The sequence below is a fragment of the Truncatella angustata genome (genome assembly GCF_020726525.1).
Source record: "Truncatella angustata strain MPI-SDFR-AT-0073 chromosome Unknown BKA67scaffold_4, whole genome shotgun sequence".
Taxonomy (NCBI): domain Eukaryota; kingdom Fungi; phylum Ascomycota; class Sordariomycetes; order Amphisphaeriales; family Sporocadaceae; genus Truncatella; species Truncatella angustata.
The window spans coordinates 2,001,044-2,020,119 of record NW_025763384.1 but is presented as its reverse complement, the minus strand read 5'-3'; the positions used below and the strand labels follow the sequence as shown (position 1 = coordinate 2,020,119).

General features: G+C 52.0%; 9 protein-coding genes across 9 annotated transcripts; 5 read left to right on the top strand and 4 right to left on the bottom strand.

Annotated features, from left to right (window-relative positions):
* Positions 1-116: 116 nt before the first annotated feature.
* BKA67DRAFT_658633 (DNA-directed RNA polymerase) lies at positions 117-742 on the top strand (the record flags this gene model as incomplete). Its single annotated transcript, XM_046107308.1, has 4 exons — positions 117-296; positions 354-445; positions 497-573; positions 627-742. 4 exons carry the CDS (start codon positions 117-119, stop codon positions 740-742), a joined length of 465 nt encoding a protein of 154 aa, XP_045958597.1.
* A 107-nt stretch (positions 743-849) lies between these two features.
* BKA67DRAFT_564733 (uncharacterized protein) lies at positions 850-1,679 on the bottom strand. The gene is made up of 5 exons (XM_046102766.1): positions 1,589-1,679; positions 1,477-1,538; positions 1,225-1,371; positions 976-1,086; positions 850-919 (listed from the first exon to the last, which is right to left on the bottom strand). Exons 1-5 carry the CDS (start codon positions 1,629-1,631, stop codon positions 908-910), a joined length of 375 nt encoding a protein of 124 aa, XP_045958596.1. The 5' UTR covers positions 1,632-1,679; the 3' UTR covers positions 850-907.
* A 195-nt stretch (positions 1,680-1,874) lies between these two features.
* Positions 1,875-2,742, top strand: BKA67DRAFT_275244 (cell cycle control protein cwf14). Its single transcript, XM_046095916.1, has 2 exons — positions 1,875-2,323; positions 2,385-2,742. Exons 1-2 carry the CDS (start codon positions 2,018-2,020, stop codon positions 2,529-2,531), a joined length of 453 nt encoding a protein of 150 aa, XP_045958595.1. The 5' UTR covers positions 1,875-2,017; the 3' UTR covers positions 2,532-2,742.
* An 887-nt stretch (positions 2,743-3,629) lies between these two features.
* On the bottom strand, positions 3,630-4,857 carry BKA67DRAFT_275159 (C2H2 type zinc finger domain-containing protein). The gene has a single exon (XM_046095915.1). The coding sequence runs from the start codon at positions 4,619-4,621 to the stop codon at positions 3,761-3,763; it is 861 nt and encodes a 286-aa protein (XP_045958594.1). The 5' UTR covers positions 4,622-4,857; the 3' UTR covers positions 3,630-3,760.
* Positions 4,858-5,559: 702 nt separating this feature from the next.
* On the top strand, positions 5,560-9,490 carry BKA67DRAFT_275089 (uncharacterized protein). Its single transcript, XM_046095914.1, has 4 exons — positions 5,560-5,814; positions 6,013-6,144; positions 6,202-7,091; positions 7,149-9,490. Exons 1-4 carry the CDS (start codon positions 5,771-5,773, stop codon positions 9,350-9,352), a joined length of 3,270 nt encoding a protein of 1,089 aa, XP_045958593.1. The 5' UTR covers positions 5,560-5,770; the 3' UTR covers positions 9,353-9,490.
* Positions 9,491-10,382: 892 nt separating this feature from the next.
* Positions 10,383-11,273, bottom strand: BKA67DRAFT_535650 (DUF1649 domain protein; the record flags this gene model as incomplete). Its single annotated transcript, XM_046100049.1, has 3 exons — positions 10,383-10,570; positions 10,647-10,985; positions 11,198-11,273. The coding sequence occupies 3 exons, from the start codon at positions 11,271-11,273 to the stop codon at positions 10,383-10,385; spliced, it is 603 nt and encodes a 200-aa protein (XP_045958592.1).
* A 509-nt stretch (positions 11,274-11,782) lies between these two features.
* On the top strand, positions 11,783-13,820 carry BKA67DRAFT_691355 (putative peroxisomal membrane protein Pex3; the record flags this gene model as incomplete). The annotated part of the gene is made up of 4 exons (XM_046109169.1): positions 11,783-12,205; positions 12,272-12,654; positions 12,794-13,071; positions 13,134-13,820. The coding sequence occupies exons 1-4, from the start codon at positions 12,048-12,050 to the stop codon at positions 13,818-13,820; spliced, it is 1,506 nt and encodes a 501-aa protein (XP_045958591.1). The 5' UTR covers positions 11,783-12,047.
* Positions 13,821-14,306: 486 nt separating this feature from the next.
* Positions 14,307-14,942, bottom strand: BKA67DRAFT_516900 (Longin-like domain-containing protein; the record flags this gene model as incomplete). Its single annotated transcript, XM_046097856.1, has 2 exons — positions 14,307-14,791; positions 14,900-14,942. 2 exons carry the CDS (start codon positions 14,940-14,942, stop codon positions 14,307-14,309), a joined length of 528 nt encoding a protein of 175 aa, XP_045958590.1.
* Positions 14,943-16,452: 1,510 nt separating this feature from the next.
* BKA67DRAFT_516912 (kinase-like domain-containing protein) lies at positions 16,453-18,811 on the top strand (the record flags this gene model as incomplete). Its single annotated transcript, XM_046097858.1, has 6 exons — positions 16,453-16,587; positions 16,678-16,824; positions 16,881-17,268; positions 17,324-17,736; positions 17,784-17,921; positions 17,975-18,811. 6 exons carry the CDS (start codon positions 16,453-16,455, stop codon positions 18,809-18,811), a joined length of 2,058 nt encoding a protein of 685 aa, XP_045958589.1.
* Between the last annotated feature and the right edge of the window lie 265 nt (positions 18,812-19,076).

The following is a 19,076-nucleotide window of genomic DNA, read 5'->3' as shown; positions in this document are numbered from 1 at the left end:
GCCAAAACTTTTGAGCGAGCGGCGGACATCGAAGAAAGACAAATCCGATTGCGCCCAAGTCTGATCCCTCGACGACATTTCACCAACTACCCAGGCGCTTCTGAATACTGTTCAACATGCCCAGCCGCACGAAGAAGGCAGAGGCCTCCGAGGATACCAACATGGAGGATATTCCCACGTCGGCGCAGCCAGACCAAGAGCAGGCTCAGGAAACCGGTGACGATATGGAGGAAGATACTTTGGAGGAGGACGGAAAGGCAGAAGAAGAGGAAGATGTTGTACAGAGAGTCAGAATTGTAAGATGACAATAATTATCGCCTCATGACTAGGAATGCTAATTTTCCGATGCCCAGCTACCCGGATCGTCTGCGACAGCAGCTTCGTTCGAGTTTCTGGAAGAGGGTCATACTCTAGGCAACGCGCTGCGATATATGGTCATGAAGAAGTATGTCGCGTATCTACGAAGTTTTTGGAGCGACCTACTAACCACTACTAGTCCTGATGTTGAGTTTTGCGCCTATTCTATTCCTCATCCTTCAGAATTCAAGATGAACATTCGCATTCAGACATATGGTAATATCGCCATGCGCCACGGCCACCCAGAGATTCGTGCTAATTTCGTCTAGATACGACAACAGCCACTGCGGCGCTGGCCAAGGGCTTGAAGGACATGGAAGATCTGTGTGACATAGTGGAGGAGAAGTTCTGGGCGGCACGAAACGACTTCGTTGCAAAGCAATAGGATATAGATGAGCCTGCTGGCATACTGAGGGAGCGCAGGTGGTGACGAGACATCAAAATGGCATACTAGGGCGTTTGGTGCACTATAGACGGCATGTCAAAAAGGACTTCTGATTTCTGCTTTCGGATTGCTATATACACAAGGAATGATACCCCCATTTCCTTTCTAGTTGCGACCCTGTGACATGTATCAGTATCAACGAGGGCGGCTACAAGTAAATCGATCAAACTTACCTCAAGGAAGCCTGACATGAAGGTCTTGGGCAGCCTCTCGTGACCACGGAAGTTCTCTTCGGGGAAGTATGACAAAACGTGCGTCTGCTGTTTCCAGAAGTTCATCGTCTCCTAAAGTTGGAGGCTGTTAGCCGCCATGCTATAACATGTTCTGAACGACATAGGATATCTCTAGAGCCAGATATTGGTCTTAAAGAGCAAAATCCCACTGATTTGCGCTGCCAGAGGAGGGGGAAGTCTTCGACTGACTTGGTATTCGGCGTTGTTCTGCATAAGGAGGACATCGACGACGGGCAGCTTGTTCACGTATCGGTGTCGCTCAAACTCTTGTCGCATCCGCGTCCTGATGACGGAGACTGGGAAGGGGACGGAGTACATGGTCTGGATCTCGGGCGCCTATGTCGGGACTCAATCAGTACCAGCCTCCTCCAAGTAACATCGCATCGCCCGGCCAGATGGCCTCAAGCGGTTCGAGCCTCAATTGGCTTCATGGGAACATACAGCTCGGATCCATTCTCTGTATGACGCTAGAACTCGTCGCTTCGCATCGTTCCAGTTGGCCGCTGGGTTCCAATTAGTCAAGTCTGTCCGGCTTCGATCGATGCAAGCATACACTGAGCCGTCTTCCGGGCAAATTGAGTCGGTGTCACCGCCATGGCGAGTGTGTCTGTCGGGCAGTTGTGGTGCTTGATGCGGCTTCGATGGGTTGCTTGAGCTTCGGGACTCGACCTTGGAAGTGGGAAGTAGCTACACAGCCACAATGAGCCGTGGCGGGTGGGGCGTGCGCCACAGCTGGCTTTAGTTCGTCAGCCGCTTTATTGGCCAGAGGATTGGTGCAGGGGTGGCGTCATGCCCATTTATTTTCTCCAGTCTGGCGCGGGAAGGCTTCAGCGCGGTACCTTCCATCTCATTACTATCTCAGCCTTGCCCCACTACCACTTCTCTCAGTCAACATTTCCAACATCAAGCACTGGCGAAGCACACGCCCACTATCGCAAAACACCAATAGTCACCGCAAGACCGTCTCGGGAGCAAAGACAGTATGCCGCCAGTTCGCTCTCATGGTTCGAGGCAGAGAAAGCCCCCGGCGGGGTTCGAAGATATTCGGGACAACCTCGAGGTCTTCAACATCAAGATGAAGGACGCGCAGAACACACCGACAGCCAATATCCCCAAGCACCAAGCGCAGTGGCCCGTCTTCCAAATCCATCACCAGCGGAGCCGATATGTGTACGAGCTCTACTACGAGAAGGAGGCTATCAGCAAGGAGCTCTACGACTGGCTGCTCAAGAATGGGCATGCGGACGCCAAGCTCATCGCAAAGTGGAAGAAGCAGGGATACGAAAAGGTACGACACGCTCTGCGTTTACAAAGGTCATGTGGTCTATACTAACACATAGTTGTAATAGTTGTGCTGTCTTAGGTGTGTACAGACGAAAGAGACCAACTTCAACTCTACCTGCATATGTCGCGTGCCGAAAGCGCAACTGAAAGACGACACACAAGACGTACAGTGTGTTAGCTGTGGTTGCAGAGGCTGTGGTTCGAGTGATTAGAGGGATTCATTTCGGCACAAATTCAGGGTGGTTTGCATGATACAGGCGTATGGCGTTTTGGACTGAGCGAATCTGATGGCTGTTACTCAGCTCACAGCCATTGTACATTTTTAGGAATCGTAATACCAGAATCTGTTTGAGACATTGGCGTGTGTCAGATCGTTTTCGGTACCTGAAGACAAGATGCAAGCTCTGTGATAATCTCATGCTCCGTGTCTTGCCTTGCCGTCACGGGAACGCACCATGTGATGCCATACTCGATACTACCACCGTGGTCCTTACTCTGAATAACCCATCCCTACGGCTCTGTGAGGCCACCAGACTAGTAAGGGTGTATACTCAGGAGCGCTTTCCCATGCTGCCTCGCGAGTGACTTATTCGGCAAACCATCTTTGAAAAACAACCTGCACAGAGGTTCTGCGTGAAAGGCCTTGTCTACGTAGAAGTTTACACCTGCTGGTATGACTGAAAGTCATCAGCCTTGGGACCCAGGTGTATTAGCATACTTCTTGCTTCACGAGTTCGTGCGGTGTGACGATGCGTATGGTATGCCGTGAGAAAATAGTTCCACCACGACAAGCATGATGACTGACACCCTCGTAAAGGAAGGCAATTTTTTACATTGACTATGGAGGCATGGAGGAGCGAGTGGAAAGCGAGAGTGCTTCTCGGTGCGCTTGATTCGACTCTACTTGGCAACGAATCGTCTGGCAACTCAGGAGTTTCGCAAGTCACCCCGCGAACGCACGAACGTGACGATGACAGTTCCACCATGTCATGGCTCTCTTCGCTCATGCTTGTTATCACTGCTTAACGAGTTAGTGGAACTATAGAGATTATTGCATACGACATGGCGAGATTGATTTGAGACGAAGAAAACACCACCCAAATCGATAGGCTAACTGGACTGTCTTAACTGTGAAATCAGTAAATGCTATAGCCAGCTTCCGAAGACCTCAGTGATATGTAAATGAATACGGGTGGCTGTGCTTGGTCTCAGCCTCAAAAAAGCAACCTCACAGATAGAGGTGGTGTACTACGATGCTCACGTTGTAAACTCGGTGCTTCTAACAACAGCCTTGCAACTCATGGTGAAGCAAGTTGGGCATATCAACATGGTAGGACTAGTCTTGTTGGTGTATTGACTTCATCTTGGTGTCTCATAAGTCATTCGGCCATCTGCCAGTATATGACTGTCGTAGTCACTTAGAATGTATCCGAGTAGAATTTCATCTTCTGGAAAAGCCCGTCCTGCTCTTCCCCCTTCCAAACCGAACACTTGTCGGCACAAACTGCAAAGTGGACATAGCACTAGTCAGATCGGCCATGTCCGTGTCGGCGTCTTTTCCGTCTACTTTTGTTCCCACTTGTGTTGCTTCCGAGTCTTTTTCAGATGTTGATTGCTCGGCTTCGATGACTGTCTCTGTTCCTTCTGGCTGTCGTAGGCTTTGTCGTCTGGAAGCGGTCTTCTGCACACCAGCTTGACTTGCGGACGATCTTCTGCGGTGATGGCCACCCTCTAGCAGTAGCGAATCTCTCCCGTCAATGCCCTCTTTGGTCACTGCGAAGAAGTAATTCTTGGGATACATATGCTTGTCAATAAGATGCATGCGCCGCTTCTGTGGGGTTCCACACTTGCGATCGCAGCCTTCAACAAAGCAGGAATACTCGGAAAAAGTCAGGAAACCGTAGTCACATTGGTGATGTAAGTGGACTAAACTCACAGTGTGTTCACCCTTCTCCCTCAAGACAGCAGCGAAGGCATCGTGGCATTCCTCAATATGCAGATCCAGGAAGCGGTCAGAAGGAAAGTTCTTTCTGCATTCAGCACATCGGTTCGTGTGCGTTTTTGAGTAATGTGCTTCGTATTCGATATAAGATTTGAACACCAATGGCTCCTTGTGCCCTGGCAGAGAACATCTCATGGCCACTGATGAATGTGAGTCATCTATCGCAGACCCATCAAGCTCTGCAAATTTCGAGACGCGAATATGCGCTGTTTCCGAGGACGTACTGGCGGTGTCATCCGTATAGGCCGCCGGTGATTCTACAGCTGTCGCCTCTTCTTCAGGCTCGCGTGAGCGCTTCATCTTGTGAGCTTCAAGAGTTGAGAGGTGGGACAGTTACATTTGAGAGTGCCGCGACAACCTTGGCCGTTTCTTGAACTCGGTTTATTCCCCGTGGTCGTGGCTGCTTGCTAGACTGCAATAGCAAACATAGCCAGACGAAGGCTCTACTATCGTAGATGTATGACTATAGGCAAAGCACAGCTGGGCAGAAAGCTAGGATCAGACGATTTGGAGGAAAACGAGTACTTCTTTGACAGGCGCCGTCGTTAATCAACATGTCAAATAATCAAACTCACAGGCGCGGCTTTGCGACCCACGGGTATGTATATCACTGTGATATTATATCCAAATTCCCAGCCAGGACTTGTCTAGGTTAAGGTCTACTGTAAAGCGGTCAATGATTCTTTGGAAGGCCCCCTCCCCCCAATGATCTGAGCATGGACAGGGAATCTTTTGGTGCAGGTGGGGTTGTTTCCGCCGATGATGAAGACCCCTAGAGTTCAGCACAGACGACGGGACACTGTTCGGCTGGCTGGACAAAAGGCAGAGCGCACTTGAGAGGGAGTTCATTGGCGGGGGCTCTTTGCAGTACTGTACTTGTACTGTAGTCTAAGTTAAGTCTGCCGTAGCTGCAGCCCTTTTTGGCCTTTTTGGCCTTTCTCCAAATTCTGGAATGGGATCGCTCTTTATTGTCGAGAGTTCCCCTTGCTGCGTTCAGTCGCACCACTTCTCTTTGCCATAGAAGCATCGTCGGCCTTGTTATTCACACGCATAACGACGTCGCATCCAGCAATCGCCTTGTATCCGAGACTTCGTGAGACCAGTACAGCTCAAGGCCTCTCTCTCCCACCATTGCCAATGTGCTCTCCAATTCGCGCCGGACAAGCTATCGCTGCAACAACCTGCGCTCAGGTTTGCCCCATTCCACCACGACGCCAGAACCAGAACCAGAGCCAGAACCAGAGCCAGAGCCAGAACCAAATCTTCTCCTCGCGCTATGGCATTCGAGCTGATCCGCACAAGAACGACGACTTTATGTGAGCGCAAGCCCAGACTATGAGCTTTCCGGGCAAGCCTCCAGCTGCAACATCCTTCTTGCAGCCCAAACGACCCAACCTCGTGTAGCCAAACACTTGTTCATGGCTTGCGCAGAGCCGCCATTTGCCCAACATGGAGAAGTCGAGCCTGAACGAAGCCGCAAAGCTCAGCCTCGGGTAAGTTGGCATAAACAACACATGAAAGAAAAAGTAAAAAAGAAAGAAAAAGTTGGAAAAAAATAAAAAAAAATAAAAAAAAAGAAGAAAAATCCACATGCGACTGGAATCATAGCACGGTCCGCTTGGCAGCTATGCAGAGGGTCACTTTACGAATGTTTGGATAGGAGAGGAACGGTGATGCTAATTTTCCTGTAGCAAGGTACGCCAGATTCGTAATACTATTCAGGAGAAAGCCGGCGACCTCAAGCGCATTCTCGTTGATCCCCAAAGAAACAAAAACGTCAACTTGATCACACGCCTCGAGGATATCGAAAATCTTCTGAAAGAGTAAGTTCCAATCTCGGAAGAGCCAGTTGTCTCGCCCATTCATTAACGTTTGGCTAGGCTGCGCTTAGCTTGTATGGAAGTCATCTTCTATGCCTTCAATTTCGCCCGAGAGAAGAAGATCGAAGGCACACTTTGGGAAGCACACGTTATAGTGAACGCCGAATACCGGCGCGTTGTCGACCATGTCAACACCCAGAACCAGGTGGTACTGAAACGAAAAGTCGATAAGCTCTATCGTGATTTTCTCAAGACATCGCAGTCCTTTTACACGGGGTATATACAGCGTCTTGCTAGCCAGTTCCATATTCCCGAGCTGCTGCAAGTTGCCCATGGTCTCAACGTCGACGTGTTGGTCACTCCCCAGCAGAACCGTGAGCTTTCGGCCAGCTTACGGATGGAACTTATTGATTCATGCTACCAAACCCTCGTCCGTATGGGCGACCTTGCCAGATACCGATGTCAAAACACGGAAAAACCTCCCAAGTCGAGCCTTGACATCGCTCTAGCCCACTACGGGCTCGCTCGTATGCTTGACCCAGATGATGGTGCATCATATCATCAAACCGCGGTTTTGTATAAGCCTTCGGCAAACAACTTGGAGATTGTCTACTACTTCCTGCGATCCATATCGGTAGCGAAACCTCATAGGCTGGGAGCTCGTAACCTTGAAACAGCTCGCAAGAGCATCTTGAACAATCAGACTGGGCCGAGGGGCAATCCAAAGCATTCTGTCGGGAAGCTTCCTTCTGAAGCTCTCACGACATGGTTTTTGAAGCTACATGCATACTACCTTCAAGGTTGTGCTTTTACAGCACGTGATGAACTTGAAAAGGAGGTTCTGCATCGCATGGAAGTATGCTTCAAAAGTGAGGGTACTGAAAACCTAGCTCTTAGAATGACGCTCCTCAGTATGGCAGCATGTGATTTTGCCTTCGACAATATCAAAGGTGAGCCAGATATGAATCATTGTCAGGCGACAAAAATGCACTAAACTCTGTTTGCAGATACCAAAGATTGGACTGTAGAGCGGTCGCAGTCGTGTCAGTACTTGTTATTGTTTCAGGTACGCGTCGCTGCGAGTCTGCTTCGCACTTTCAAGTCGATTGTTCAGAATGATGCTACCACCAATGTCACCCTAAATCCGAGTAATGGCAGCGTCACAACTCTAGACGAAGCCGGCTTTTCTGCATCATTTACGCGACTGATTCCGTTGATTCGCATTTATCTCGCGTGGATATACGTTTCAAGGGAAGATCTCAACCGATATCAGGAGTGGCTGGAGCCTTTCATTCGAGATCTATATGTGCTTCTTGCTAATGTACTAACTCTGCTGCTTCCTTACGCCAATGGCAACAGCGGAATCATCGACTCGAAGTACCTTTTGTCCGAGGACACGGAAGCACTTGGTCTCAAGGTTTTCTCGGATCGAAAGCTACCACTTTTCTTGGATGTGCAGATTCTTCCTGGGTACAATCCACCCAAGTGTCGCAAGACCCGCAAAGACCGGAAGGAGATTATTGGAATCGATTACGGTTCCAAGGCTGAAACTGTCTGGCGCATCCGAGATATCCTCTGCTGTGGTGTCTATCTCGCCGGCAGCGCTAAGTCCCCGCTGACGATCACGACCACAGCGGACAATATCGATGTCTGGGTGTACCTTAAGGACGAACCACTCAAATCCATCGACGAGGTCAATGTGACGCGAATGCTCGCTCAAGTCAAAATGACTGCGCATAAAGTCGGCGCAACGGCCGATGGTCAATTGGACCTCACCTCTCCAGACTCCAGGTCGCCCATAGGACCGTCATTACCTGAGCAAACAAACTTAATATCAGCTCCAGGTCATCATGGCAAACAGGACTCTTACGCAGAGCCGCAAGAAAATGTGTATATAGGGCCATCAGCCGCTAGTGTGGCTCCGCAACTTTACTTGGACGACGAGATGAGCGCCGACCCCAACATGGCTGGAATGGTCGACAAGCTCCTTGATGAGGACGAGGATGATGTTCCAGTCCAATCAAACAAAACGCATGGCGAGACATCGTATGGCATGAATTCCTCAGCAGCCAAAGAAGTTTTTGGCAATCTGATTCCAAGCCCTGTCGCAAACGCGCCTGGCTTGACCATTGACCCCGACACGTCTAGGAGTAAAGCAATCCCCAATCTTCCATGGAACTATTTCTGGCAGGAAGCTGGCGCCAACAACTTGGCGGAGGGTGGCAAGGATGTACCGCGAAGCCTATCGGATCAGCTGGGAGGCGGCCCTATCGAGCATGGGTTGAATTACGCCAGCTACACCGGAGCGCAGAAGCCAATAGAAGGGCATTTCTCGATGTACGGCAATCAATATGGATCTAGCGTGGCTCAGATACCATCTGCTGCCGTCGCTGCTCCGACCTCTCCGGTGCGCGCAGACCCGAATAGTGTGACTTACTCCACAGATCAACAAACTGCGGCACTTGATAAGCTCAAGGCACAACTGTTCGCTCAGTATGGAGGTGGCGCAGGCAGTAGTTCGCAGTCTCCTGCATACGCATACGGGAAATCTGCGAACCAAAGCCAGAATGGTGCTTTGCTCTCAGGTCAAAGCCACGGACATCGATCAAGAACATCATTTCCATCACCACTGGTCAACCTTCACAGCTTACCCGCAAGTCCCGGACAGACCAAAGATGCGCTGTCACCAAGTCTTCTAGATGTTCAGCTTGGTCGATCCCAGCCCGGTGTCACTGCTCAGTCACCCATTGGGAGGGCTATCGACATGAAAAATGAAGCGCAGCGCCAGTCTAGCAGTCCCTCTAGTAGCGGCTATGGTTTCGCCCGTCCTGGTAGTCAAGGCTTAGCAAATACGGGGCTGGCCAGATCCCCTGGGATTGGCAGCACAACTTTCGCTCAGCAGCTCACAGCTCTTCCCGCCACTGGTTCATCACCGGCCTTCTCTAACGCAAGTAGCCTGTGGGCCGGTACGCCAGCTGCACGAGTTGCGCCCGAAGCTCCTCGCGGTACCGTTGCTTGTAATGGCAACTTCTTCAACGCTACCACTCCTTTTGGTCGTAGTGGATTTGTGAACAATAGGGATGACCCCACCCATTTCCGCAACAGGCTTCAAGAGCTGGGCGCGGGTGCTGGAGAATCGATCGCGGCATACGATAGGGCGATTCTCGAATCTGCACTGGGCGATGATAAAGCTCGACGTCGCCAGAATTGAGGATAGATCTGAGGGTAAACGTAGCCACTCGGCGGACAACGAACACCGTAGTGCTGCGTATGCTGCGGTGTTTGTATTTCTGAGCGATTGTGAAAGAGTCTTGCTTTGGCTGAATAGTACTGCAATCGAATAGCCTAGGTGCCGTAAGTCTTGTTCTGCTCTTTGGCTCATGATAGTCCTAACTTTGGCAGATACAGATCTCTAAGAACACGACTTGTCCTTCGAACAAGAACCTCAAACTGGCACAGGGAATTTAGTCATTAATTAATGTGGAATGTTGTACGGTTCCATGTTTCGGAAATATCTCTCATCTGCCGAGACGCATGGGTTTGGTTTCATTACCCGAATGCCGCATTTTGAGGGAAAGCATATTGCACGTCATATCCGGAGAGGAGACGAATAATTTGGTGGCCTTTGTCGACTTCTTGCACCAGGTGGTCATGATTGATCCGTTACTGCAGCATTTTGTAGTATCTGCTCTGCCTGAGTCGGTTTATTCGCACGTCTGGCCTGTTCGGGGCCCTTATTCAAAGCTCTTCATACAGCGCTCGCCAACGACCGTTTCGAAGCTGGCGGACAATGTTTCTGATTTATGCCTGTTGGTAAAGTAGTGCTTCCTTCCACAGCCAAGTTGTATCGTTGCAATTGAACTTGCCAGGGGGTGACCTCTGTTTAATGGGCTGTAGCAATAGTTTGAAAGAGGTCTACCAGCTTGAGCTCAACAAATCCAGATAAAAACAGTTTTCGTCGTTCCCCGTGTTCGATCCTTGCGTAGACGCTCTTGGGAGAAACAGTGCACTAGCTTTCCGACCATATGCTTGCCTTGTGCCAGAAAGGGGTATCAATTAGGGCCTGTGACCTGTTCTATAACGAATACTCAAAATGCGCGAGACGTTCATCTCAATCGAGGAGTCCGCGACCTAAACTCCGTAACTCCAAACCATTTGTCCATCCAGAAATACATGTGCTACAGTGGTACGTCCGAAGCCAAGCCCAGGATCTGGGCGCTCAGAGACAGCCGGCATCGTGGTTAGTAAATGCCTATTCGTTTGGCCCAGCCGGCATCCTTTTGATTGACACTGATCTGGTATGGGAAGGGGTTCGACTCGCTCGTGGTGATGGGCGGGATATGGTCTTTGTTCTGGTTGACAGATGTGATGATTTTCATGACGGTGGTAAGCAGTGTCTGTTCCATGGCTTTTCTGACCTTTGCCCTTTCTGGTTGGGGGATGCAATTAGTATCTCTGGGACGTGGGCCACGACTTGGGATGTTCTCTCTGGTGGATCGACTGACCGCTCTCTGTCCTTGGCTCCGCAACCGTGACCTTGACGGTCCAAGCCTCCCAGCAGATCTCCTCATCGCCGCCTCCATACGCGGCGCGCATGTACCAGGTCTTCCTGCGCTTCTTCTCAAAGAACTGTATGGATATGTTGCCCCTGCCGCCGGCGGCGGCCGAGTGCGGGGCGTGCGTCCTCTCGGCGCTGAGCTCGCGCTCCAGCTCGGCGGTGCGCTTCTCGATCATGGTATCGAGCTCCTGGTCTTGGACAAAGGGCAGGGTGATGTCGAGGACTTCGCGCGAGTGCGGGGTGATGGAGGGGAAGAAGCGGTGGAAAAAGATGGTGTGCAGTATGGCTGTTCAGGCATTTTGCCTTGTCAGCACACATGATTCTTGGCAGTGCAAGCAACGCGCGAACAACAAGCGGCGATGCGTTGCCTCTCTCGCCCGTCGTGGTTGTTGCGCGGGCAGTTCTTTCGATGGGATGCACGAAGGGGATGCGGCGGGGCGACCCCCGGGAGCTGCATCGCAGACGAGGTAAATCAAGGGAATGGGCAACGGGACGTACCTCTGACAACGTCGTGGACGGACGCCGGGTCGGCGAAGACGTCCAGTATGAACTCGTGTGGGTTCTGTTGCTCCATGACGCCGAAGTTATTCTGTGAAACCATTTGTCTTTTCCGTTGGTGAGCCTTGCGACCTTTGTTTCGCGGGAGGGCTGTTTGTGTAAGGAGAGCAACCCGTTGATCCCCCCGTTGCACCTGAGCAGTTTTTGGAGGGGCAGCAGCGAAGCGGGCTTTTGCATTTGCACTTGCTGGTGCTGGTGTCTACCCTGCTTAAACCCCTGCGGGAGAAAGCCTCCAGCAGTCATCAGAGAAACCGGACCAAGGATTGGCGTTGCGTCAACGTCAATGTGGACGTGACCAGCCCCACCTGGGACGGGGGGGCTTCTTCGTGGGGTTGTTCTTTGATAAGATAAGAGCTGTGGCGTGACATACACTGCGTAACACCCGACACCCGATAACTTGCTCCGTAGTATGTAGTTACAGCAGACCAAGCCACAGTTTGCAGTTGGGATGGAGAGTGCGAGTAAGTTGACCAACCGCGTGCCGCGAATCAGAAGGTACCGAGGTACGCGATAGGCCGGCCCCCCGTTGCGTTCTATGGACTCCTCGGACGTTCAGTTGGGTGTTAACTTGAGCCGCTGCAAGTACCCAATCGGTTTGGTATGAAGCTATCTGAAAAGGGCTGGGGGCCAAATACTATTGTGTACTTACTGAAGCTCCACGGCTATATCCCAGACGCGCGCAACCTTCCTCCAACCCAATAACCACAACTCGCTACATTTGTTTTTCTAAAACTGCACGTGTGCAAGGGGTGAAAGGCGATCTATTCGTCTAACAGAACCGCCTGCAAATATGTTGTCCGCCACCCGGAGATGGTTCCAGCGCAATCGGATCCCCATCGCCATAGGAGTCGGCGTCATAGGCGCCGGCTATATGGCGACGCAGTATGTCTTGGCCAAGATCAACGATGCGCGCGAGCGCATGAGTAGCGATCGAATCGCAAAGGAGAAGTACGTTCTTTCTGCTACTCCCTGAGTGTTTCCCTCACCGTCCTCGGCTTACATGCAAATCATCAGTCTCCGCCGCCGCTTCGAACAGAACCAAGAGGACTGCACCTTTACCGTGCTGGCATTGTTACCAACAGCCACCACGAACCTGCTCGAGACCATGAACACGGAAAAGATCACCTTGGAGATACAACAAATGAAGGGCGTGAAGAACGCAAGGAGTGTAGACTCTTCGGCGACGCCGCCGAGTATTGCAGACACCACGTTGACCGAAGAGGAGGGCAGGAGTACGGTGAGCCTCCAGAGCGAGAGCGGTGTCCATGCGAGCCAGGCCGCACTGCCATCACCGTCCGCCGTAGGCGATGGCCCACAAGATGGCGGACAACCCACACCCAGTGCGCAGAGGTCCAGAAGAACTAAGAGGCAGCTGTGGGACGACCTGACTATTAGCTGTAAGCCAGACATCCAGATACACCCCCCCCCCCCCCCCCCCCCCCCCCCCCACTCCCCCCCCCCCCCCCCCCCCCCCCCCCCCCCCCCCCCCCCCCCCCCCCCTACGGCATTTATGACAACCTGCTAAGCCATGTTTAGCAATAACGCGCGCCTTTACTCTTATATACACGCTTGCTCTTCTCACGCTGCTCACGCGAATCCAACTCAACCTCCTCGGTCGTCGTAGCTACCTCTCCAGCGTCATCTCGCTCGCGACTGGGACAGGACAGTCGACAATCAGCCTGGAGAACAACGATGACGACAACGCAGAGCAATCGTACGGAAACGATTTTGACACCAACAGGAAATACCTGACCTTCAGCTGGTGGTTACTAAACAGGGGCTGGGTCGATATCATGAACCGGGTAGAGGAGGCAGTTCGAGATGTCTTTGGACACCTTAGCCCCCAGACCTCCTGAGTTTTGACACATTCTCACAGCTGTCTCTTGAGGTGCGCAGGAAGGTCGAGGGCCCGACTGAGGGCTCAAAGTGGCTTTCCTTGTTACTTCCGCCGCATGACCAAGAAACCTTTGTTTTGAGAGAGTCTGGAGTGCTGGGCGACAGTGCTGCCGCAGAGACGGCAACGGGGGCGTCAACAACGCCTGCGCCCACCCCGAACCCCTTGCGTCGCATGCTCGACGAGACTTCCGACCTGATCGAGTCACCCGCCTTCAGCCATGTGTTGACACGGCTTCTCGATGCTGGCTTCTCCGTCTTGCTGAACGGAAAGCTTCTGCAGGGTGCGTTCGAACAACAGCCGACTAGCGCCAGCATCCCGGAGCTGGAGGAGGAGCAAATGTCCAAGGTCGTCCTGCTACCGAAGATCTTGTCCGTACTCACCAGGCAGGCGCACGTGATTGGCAATGGGATGCCCAACGAATACCTGCAGGAGATGGAGGGCGTGAGAGATCTGGAGGCTTTTGCCGCCGTGGTGTACTCGAGTAACTGGGAGAACGAAATTCACCCTGACGAGGGCTTTGCAAACCTTGTCAAGCCAGAATCCAACGTCCCGGTTGGAAGTATCCCCCTGACCCAGGTTTCCGAGAGCGTGGTAATGGTTGACCGCGACGTGCCAACGCAGTCCACCTTCGAGAGTGTTTGGGACAAGGCGTCTCAACAATCATAAAACGCATCTAACGAATTAGGCTTGTTTTTTTGCGGGCAATACCATTAATGACGAGCATTGGGGTTTCATCTCTCAAGGGATGGTCGCAGTCACTTGGTGGGGAAACGGCATATAGGGAAAAGGCGTATCTTTGGTTTTGGTCCAAGTTTTTGTTTTGCTTTGCACCATGGTTTGTCCGAATAATACTGCCCGTGGCCGTAGAAGACAGCGTGTTAACACTAGCATCTCAATGAAGCATATTATCAGCATGACATCTGATCGTGTTTCCTTTCGCTCTCATCTATGCCGTGAGCCTTTCTGGGCAGCCATATCTTCTCATGCTGGAGACCCTTGCTCAGACATCCCGAGTCACGTATACGCGCGGTCTTGAGCCACATTCATTTGTGCATCTCATGGTATGTTTAGTCACCACGGTACGCTCGGTATTCCATGAGAAAGCATTTGGTTCGTCTGTGGATTGCTATTTCTTGGTTACTTTCTTCTTCTTCACATCAAGCCCCTGACAAACTTGTCGAGCCCCATCTCAAACATCTCGTTCCTGACCCCCTCGCCGCCCTTGTGCTCCACGGGCGACAGCGGGTTCTTGACCACGTACTCGACCCAGAGGTTGATGTAGATCTGGTGCAGCACGTTGCGCATCCCGGGCGCGCCGGGCTCCGTCAGCATGGCGAAGCGCAGGTTCGAGGGCGTCTCGTAGTAGTGCAGCTTGTACTGGCCCGTCCGGTACGAGATGAAGGCGTCGTCGTCCCCGCCCAGCTTGCGCGCCATGTTCCGCAGGCTGAAGACGGTGCCGAAGATCAGCTTGGCGTCGTCGTTGGCTCGCCTCTGCGTCTGCGTCAGCTTTTGCGACTTTTGCTGCGCAGTCGGGGCCGGAGCCGTGCCCGCCGCCGACGACGACGACGGCGGCGGCGGGACTAGGTCCGAGGAGGATCCAGACGGCGCGAGCCAGAGCTTGGTGTATATGCACTCGGCTGCGGACACAGGTGGTCAGTACAAGGTGCAGATCAAGATGGAGACCCGGCGCCTGCGACAAAAGGGGTGGCGGGGAGGAGTCCCTCCCCAAGAGGAAACGAACGTACTGTGTCTGTCGAAGATGTAGAATGAGTAGACCTGGACCGGCATGGTTCAAGGTTGGTTATTGAGGGGGGGTGCTGGCTATCACATGCCGGCACCGCTCTTCTGAATATGTAGCTTGCTTCCTCGCCGAACCTCAGCAGTCCAATGAACGCGCCGGGAGAGATGTGCGCTGGTCTTCAGGGCGCTGTCCTCGTTTGCATCTGTCTCTGGTAAATATCGCAGGGCGTGGTCGTCCAAATCCCCTCGAGGTCGCTGGGGGGGTGTGGTAGACGGATTGCGGGTTGTCTGATGGACGTTGTGCACCGTTCCACCCCAGGGAATTGGATTGGATGGCAATCCGAGACGCGCTTCCTCCATATCCATTATTACATCTGCGCATCTTGAGCCGCGTTCCCGCTAATGGGAGCGCTGGGATTTTTAAGGGGTCTGCTAATCAAGTCCGCCCGCTGTCAAGGTACCCTACAAGGTACTCTTCCAGGTACCCCTTCAAGTAACTTGCATAGTACGGATCCCGTACCGGTGGGTTGGCGGGGTTGAGAGCGGGCATGCCTCAGTGGGTTCCAAGGTTAGTATTGTAGGGCATACTTTGGCACGTAGGTACAGTAATTAGTAAAGCAACCAAGCCTTTCCTAGCCTTGTGGTTCGCTCAACTGTCCACTGGCAGTTCATCTCGAAAGTCTACAAAGCCCGGGGTCGACAAGCTGCAGCAGGGGTAAGTACGCAGTTGGTCCAGCCTCTGCGGCGTCATTCGCTCGAATGCGGAATTAGCTATTTCGTTGGGCTGAAGAAGCTGCCAGACCTAGAGAAAGTGCCCACCAAGCACGTCGAACGGCAGTCCGGCATGGGATAATGGGCCTTGGGCTGTTGGCCGTTGGCCTTTGGGGAGGATGGGGGCCGTACATTAATATTAACGTAGCTCGTGTGGATTTCTACTCCGGTACATACAGTAGTACATTTTTCTCAAAATCTGAAGCTATTGCCTGATCTGCGCTTGCCCTTTTTTCTTCTTCGTTTCTCCCTCTCCCTCTCTCTCTCTGTCTCTCTCTCTCTCTGTGAACAGGCCAGTGCCTCGAGGCTGAGACTAACTCCTTCTAGTCCTCTCAACTGCGGCTTCTTTTTTATACATAAAGTTCCCATGGTTGTCTCTTTCCAGCGAACCCAACACCACATTTATTCCAATCGGTGCCCTACAGATCGGCACAGCGCATCTCGCGTGCTAGTACTAGCACCTTAGTTGCTGCGAGACTGTACATGCATTACTCATACATAACGCAAACATGACGGAACGTTTAACAGCGACCGCTCCTCCAGCGCTCCTGCTGGGAGAAGAGGCCCTCCTTGGAGCCCCTAAAGGTCATGTTAGTGCGAGCAGCGTCCTATCGCCGCGCATAGCAATCCACGAGGACGCTGCGGCGGGAGAGCGCCGCCCCTCCGTCGTCTCACACATGTAAGACAGCGCCTCTACCTCTTTCATAACCCCGCCACACACAAGAGAAGCAAGTTGGAGTAGCGGAGCCAGAGAGTCACAAAGATACGAAGAAATACTGTAGGAGTTATGGACAATGCGAATAAGGTCCAGGATCAGGGCAAGTCTTTTGCTAAGGAAGTCAGATCAGCGCCCGCCGTCCAGCAATACCATAGTCCTATGCGACAGCACAAGAGAACTCCGAGTCAACATCGCGAGATCAAGGTGGGTAGCTCACCCCTCCAAGCTATATAAATCCCCCACCCGTCGCGGGGACGCGCCGCCAAGAGACTAGAACACTGACATGCCCGGCAGGAAACTCTCAATGCCAGGTCCGAGTATACCAATGATGATACTGAAGGCACCAAACTCAGGATAAACCAATATGTTATCAAGGAAGAGATTGGCAGGGGCTCTTATGGAGCCGTGCACCTAGCGACCGACCAGTATGGCAACGAATATGTGAGAGAGACTAACACCAGAAATTCCTACGGATACACACTGACAATGTCATTCAGGCCATAAAGGAGTTCTCCAAGTCCAGACTGCGGAGGCGCGCACAGTCGAATATGCTGAAACGACCTGGAGGGTTGAGACCTGGTCGAGGGATGCGCTCGCCGTTTTCTCCTCACAGCACGGAGATGAGTAACCAAGATGCCGCTGAGGCAAAAGATTCATTGTTTCTCATTCGCGAAGAGATTGCCATTATGAAGAAACTCAACCATCCCAACCTGGTATCGTTGATCGAGGTGTTGGACGATCCTGAAGAAGACTCTCTATGGATAGTGCTCGAGATGTGTAAGAAGGGTGTGATTATGAAAATCGGGCTAGATGACGACGCAGAACCGTACACCAAAGAGCAATGTCGGTACTGGTTCCGTGATCTCATTCTCGGTATAGAGTACCGTGAGTTCATGTCTCGTCGATTGTGCTATCAACTTCTCACTGACCATTGTGCAAGTACATGCTCAAGGAATCATTCATCGCGATATCAAGCCGGACAATTTGCTGTTGACAGAAGACGACTGCCTCAAGATTGTCGATTTCGGTGTGTCCGAAATGTTCGAGAAGTCAGCCGATATGAGGACAGCCAAATCAGCAGGCTCTCCAGCCTTCTTACCTCCTGAATTGTGCATGGCTAAGCATGGCGATATCTCGGGGAAGGCTGCAGATATCTGGTCAATGGGTGTCTCGCTCTATTGTCTCAAATACGGCAAACTTCCTTTCCATCAACACAATGTCCTAGAGATGTACGAGTCGATACGCACCCAAGAGCTTACATTGCCACCCGACGAGGATGCCGACTTCGTCGATCTTTTGAAGCGCATGTTGACCAAAGATCCGGAACAGCGGATATGCATGAGCGGCGTCAGAGTGAGTGCCTTGTTGTGTTGACCCGTCGACACGGCTAACTCAAACAGAACCATCCATGGGTCACCAGAGACGGAGAAGATCCTCTGCTTTCCGAATCGGAGAACATTACCGAACTTGTAGAGCCGCCTAACGAACTCGAACTCAACCATGCTTTGACACGGAAAATGTCTAACATGATGACAGTTGTGAGTACTTGAGCATGGGACGTAACAAGTGTCGGAGCTAATTTGTGGTCTAGATGATGGCTATCAACAAGTTTAAGGGTCTCATAAACAAGAGTCGGCCAAGCACCCCCGGACTGAAAACGCCCGGCACGCCGAAGACATTACAAGTACCAGTCGATATTCCCGAAACATCTCAAGAGACTACACCAACTGCAGAGAAGCCTCAGCCAGAGAACAACAGGCCAAGGCAAAAGTCCGTTGCCGAGGAGGCCGCAGATCTGGTGGAGGCGAGGAAGGCTTTCCATGCTTCAAAGGAACCATTTCCGGGCGAGAAGGGCCCTGCTCAAGACGCTACTGGTTCGGCTACAGCTTTCTTGGGCATTGGTTTGGGAGGGAGTGACGACTTCGCCACGGCAGAGACACCTGCGGAGTTTGTATCCGACTCCCCCACAGGTATCGATTTCGATATATATGACCGTGCTTTTGAAGCAGAGATGGAGCGCATTCGCTCAGAAAAGCAGCATGGCGGACATCGCCGCAAAACATATATGACCAGATTTGTGAATAGGAAGGATAAGTACTTTGGCGATGACTGCATGATTATGGAGGCAGGTAGCGGCATCCCTGCCCTCGCGTCGTCAGGAGTCGACAAGGTCAGCTCAGCGGCTGTCAAGACCTTAAGCCATGTAGGCTTGACACATCGTCCGGGTAGCAGCTCGGTCGAGGACAAGGACGAGGGGACATGGAAGAAAGAACACGCCAGAGACGCAGTCGAAGCAAGGAAGATTCATGGCCATGACCCTATTCAAGGCATCAAGGAGAAAGGACACAAATTTGCAGAGCTGGTTATGGGGACCATGTCAGTTGCCAAGTCGAAGGTCTCTGGGGAGGCTAAGGAGTCAGGGCAGTAGCTGGAACTCAACCATGCTCAAAGCAGGCAATAATTTATCAGGAGCAGTGGCGGTCTAGGTGAGAAGACTTGGTTTGATGATGATACCGAGGAGAGGCAATCGTGATGGGCTGCAAACGAAGAATTTGAGGCAAGATACCACAAGGGACCAGCTCGACGGCGTCCCGGTTTTGAAGTTTATGATTTGATTAGACCATTCGATATACGATCACCGGAGGGGGCTAACGCAAAGGAACACGAGAGAATTAGAATGATGGAGATGTTCA

Coding starts and splice junctions, on each gene's coding strand:
- BKA67DRAFT_564733 (XM_046102766.1), bottom strand. CDS start 1,631: ATGGCGGTGACACCGACTCAATTTGCCCGGAAGACGGCTCAGT. Junction 1,539..1,588: donor TGCCCGGAAGACGGCTCAGT/GTATGCTTGCAT, acceptor ATTGGAACCCAG/CGGCCAACTGGAACGATGCG. Junction 1,372..1,476: donor ACAGAGAATGGATCCGAGCT/GTATGTTCCCAT, acceptor GTCCCGACATAG/GCGCCCGAGATCCAGACCAT.
- BKA67DRAFT_275244 (XM_046095916.1), top strand. CDS start 2,018: ATGCCGCCAGTTCGCTCTCATGGTTCGAGGCAGAGAAAGCCCCCGGCG. Junction 2,324..2,384: donor AGAAGCAGGGATACGAAAAG/GTACGACACGCT, acceptor TAGTTGTAATAG/TTGTGCTGTCTTAGGTGTGT.
- BKA67DRAFT_275159 (XM_046095915.1), bottom strand. CDS start 4,621: ATGAAGCGCTCACGCGAGCCTGAAGAAGAGGCGACAGCTGTAGAATCA.
- BKA67DRAFT_275089 (XM_046095914.1), top strand. CDS start 5,771: ATGGAGAAGTCGAGCCTGAACGAAGCCGCAAAGCTCAGCCTCGG. Junction 5,815..6,012: donor GCCGCAAAGCTCAGCCTCGG/GTAAGTTGGCAT, acceptor ATTTTCCTGTAG/CAAGGTACGCCAGATTCGTA. Junction 6,145..6,201: donor ATCGAAAATCTTCTGAAAGA/GTAAGTTCCAAT, acceptor ACGTTTGGCTAG/GCTGCGCTTAGCTTGTATGG.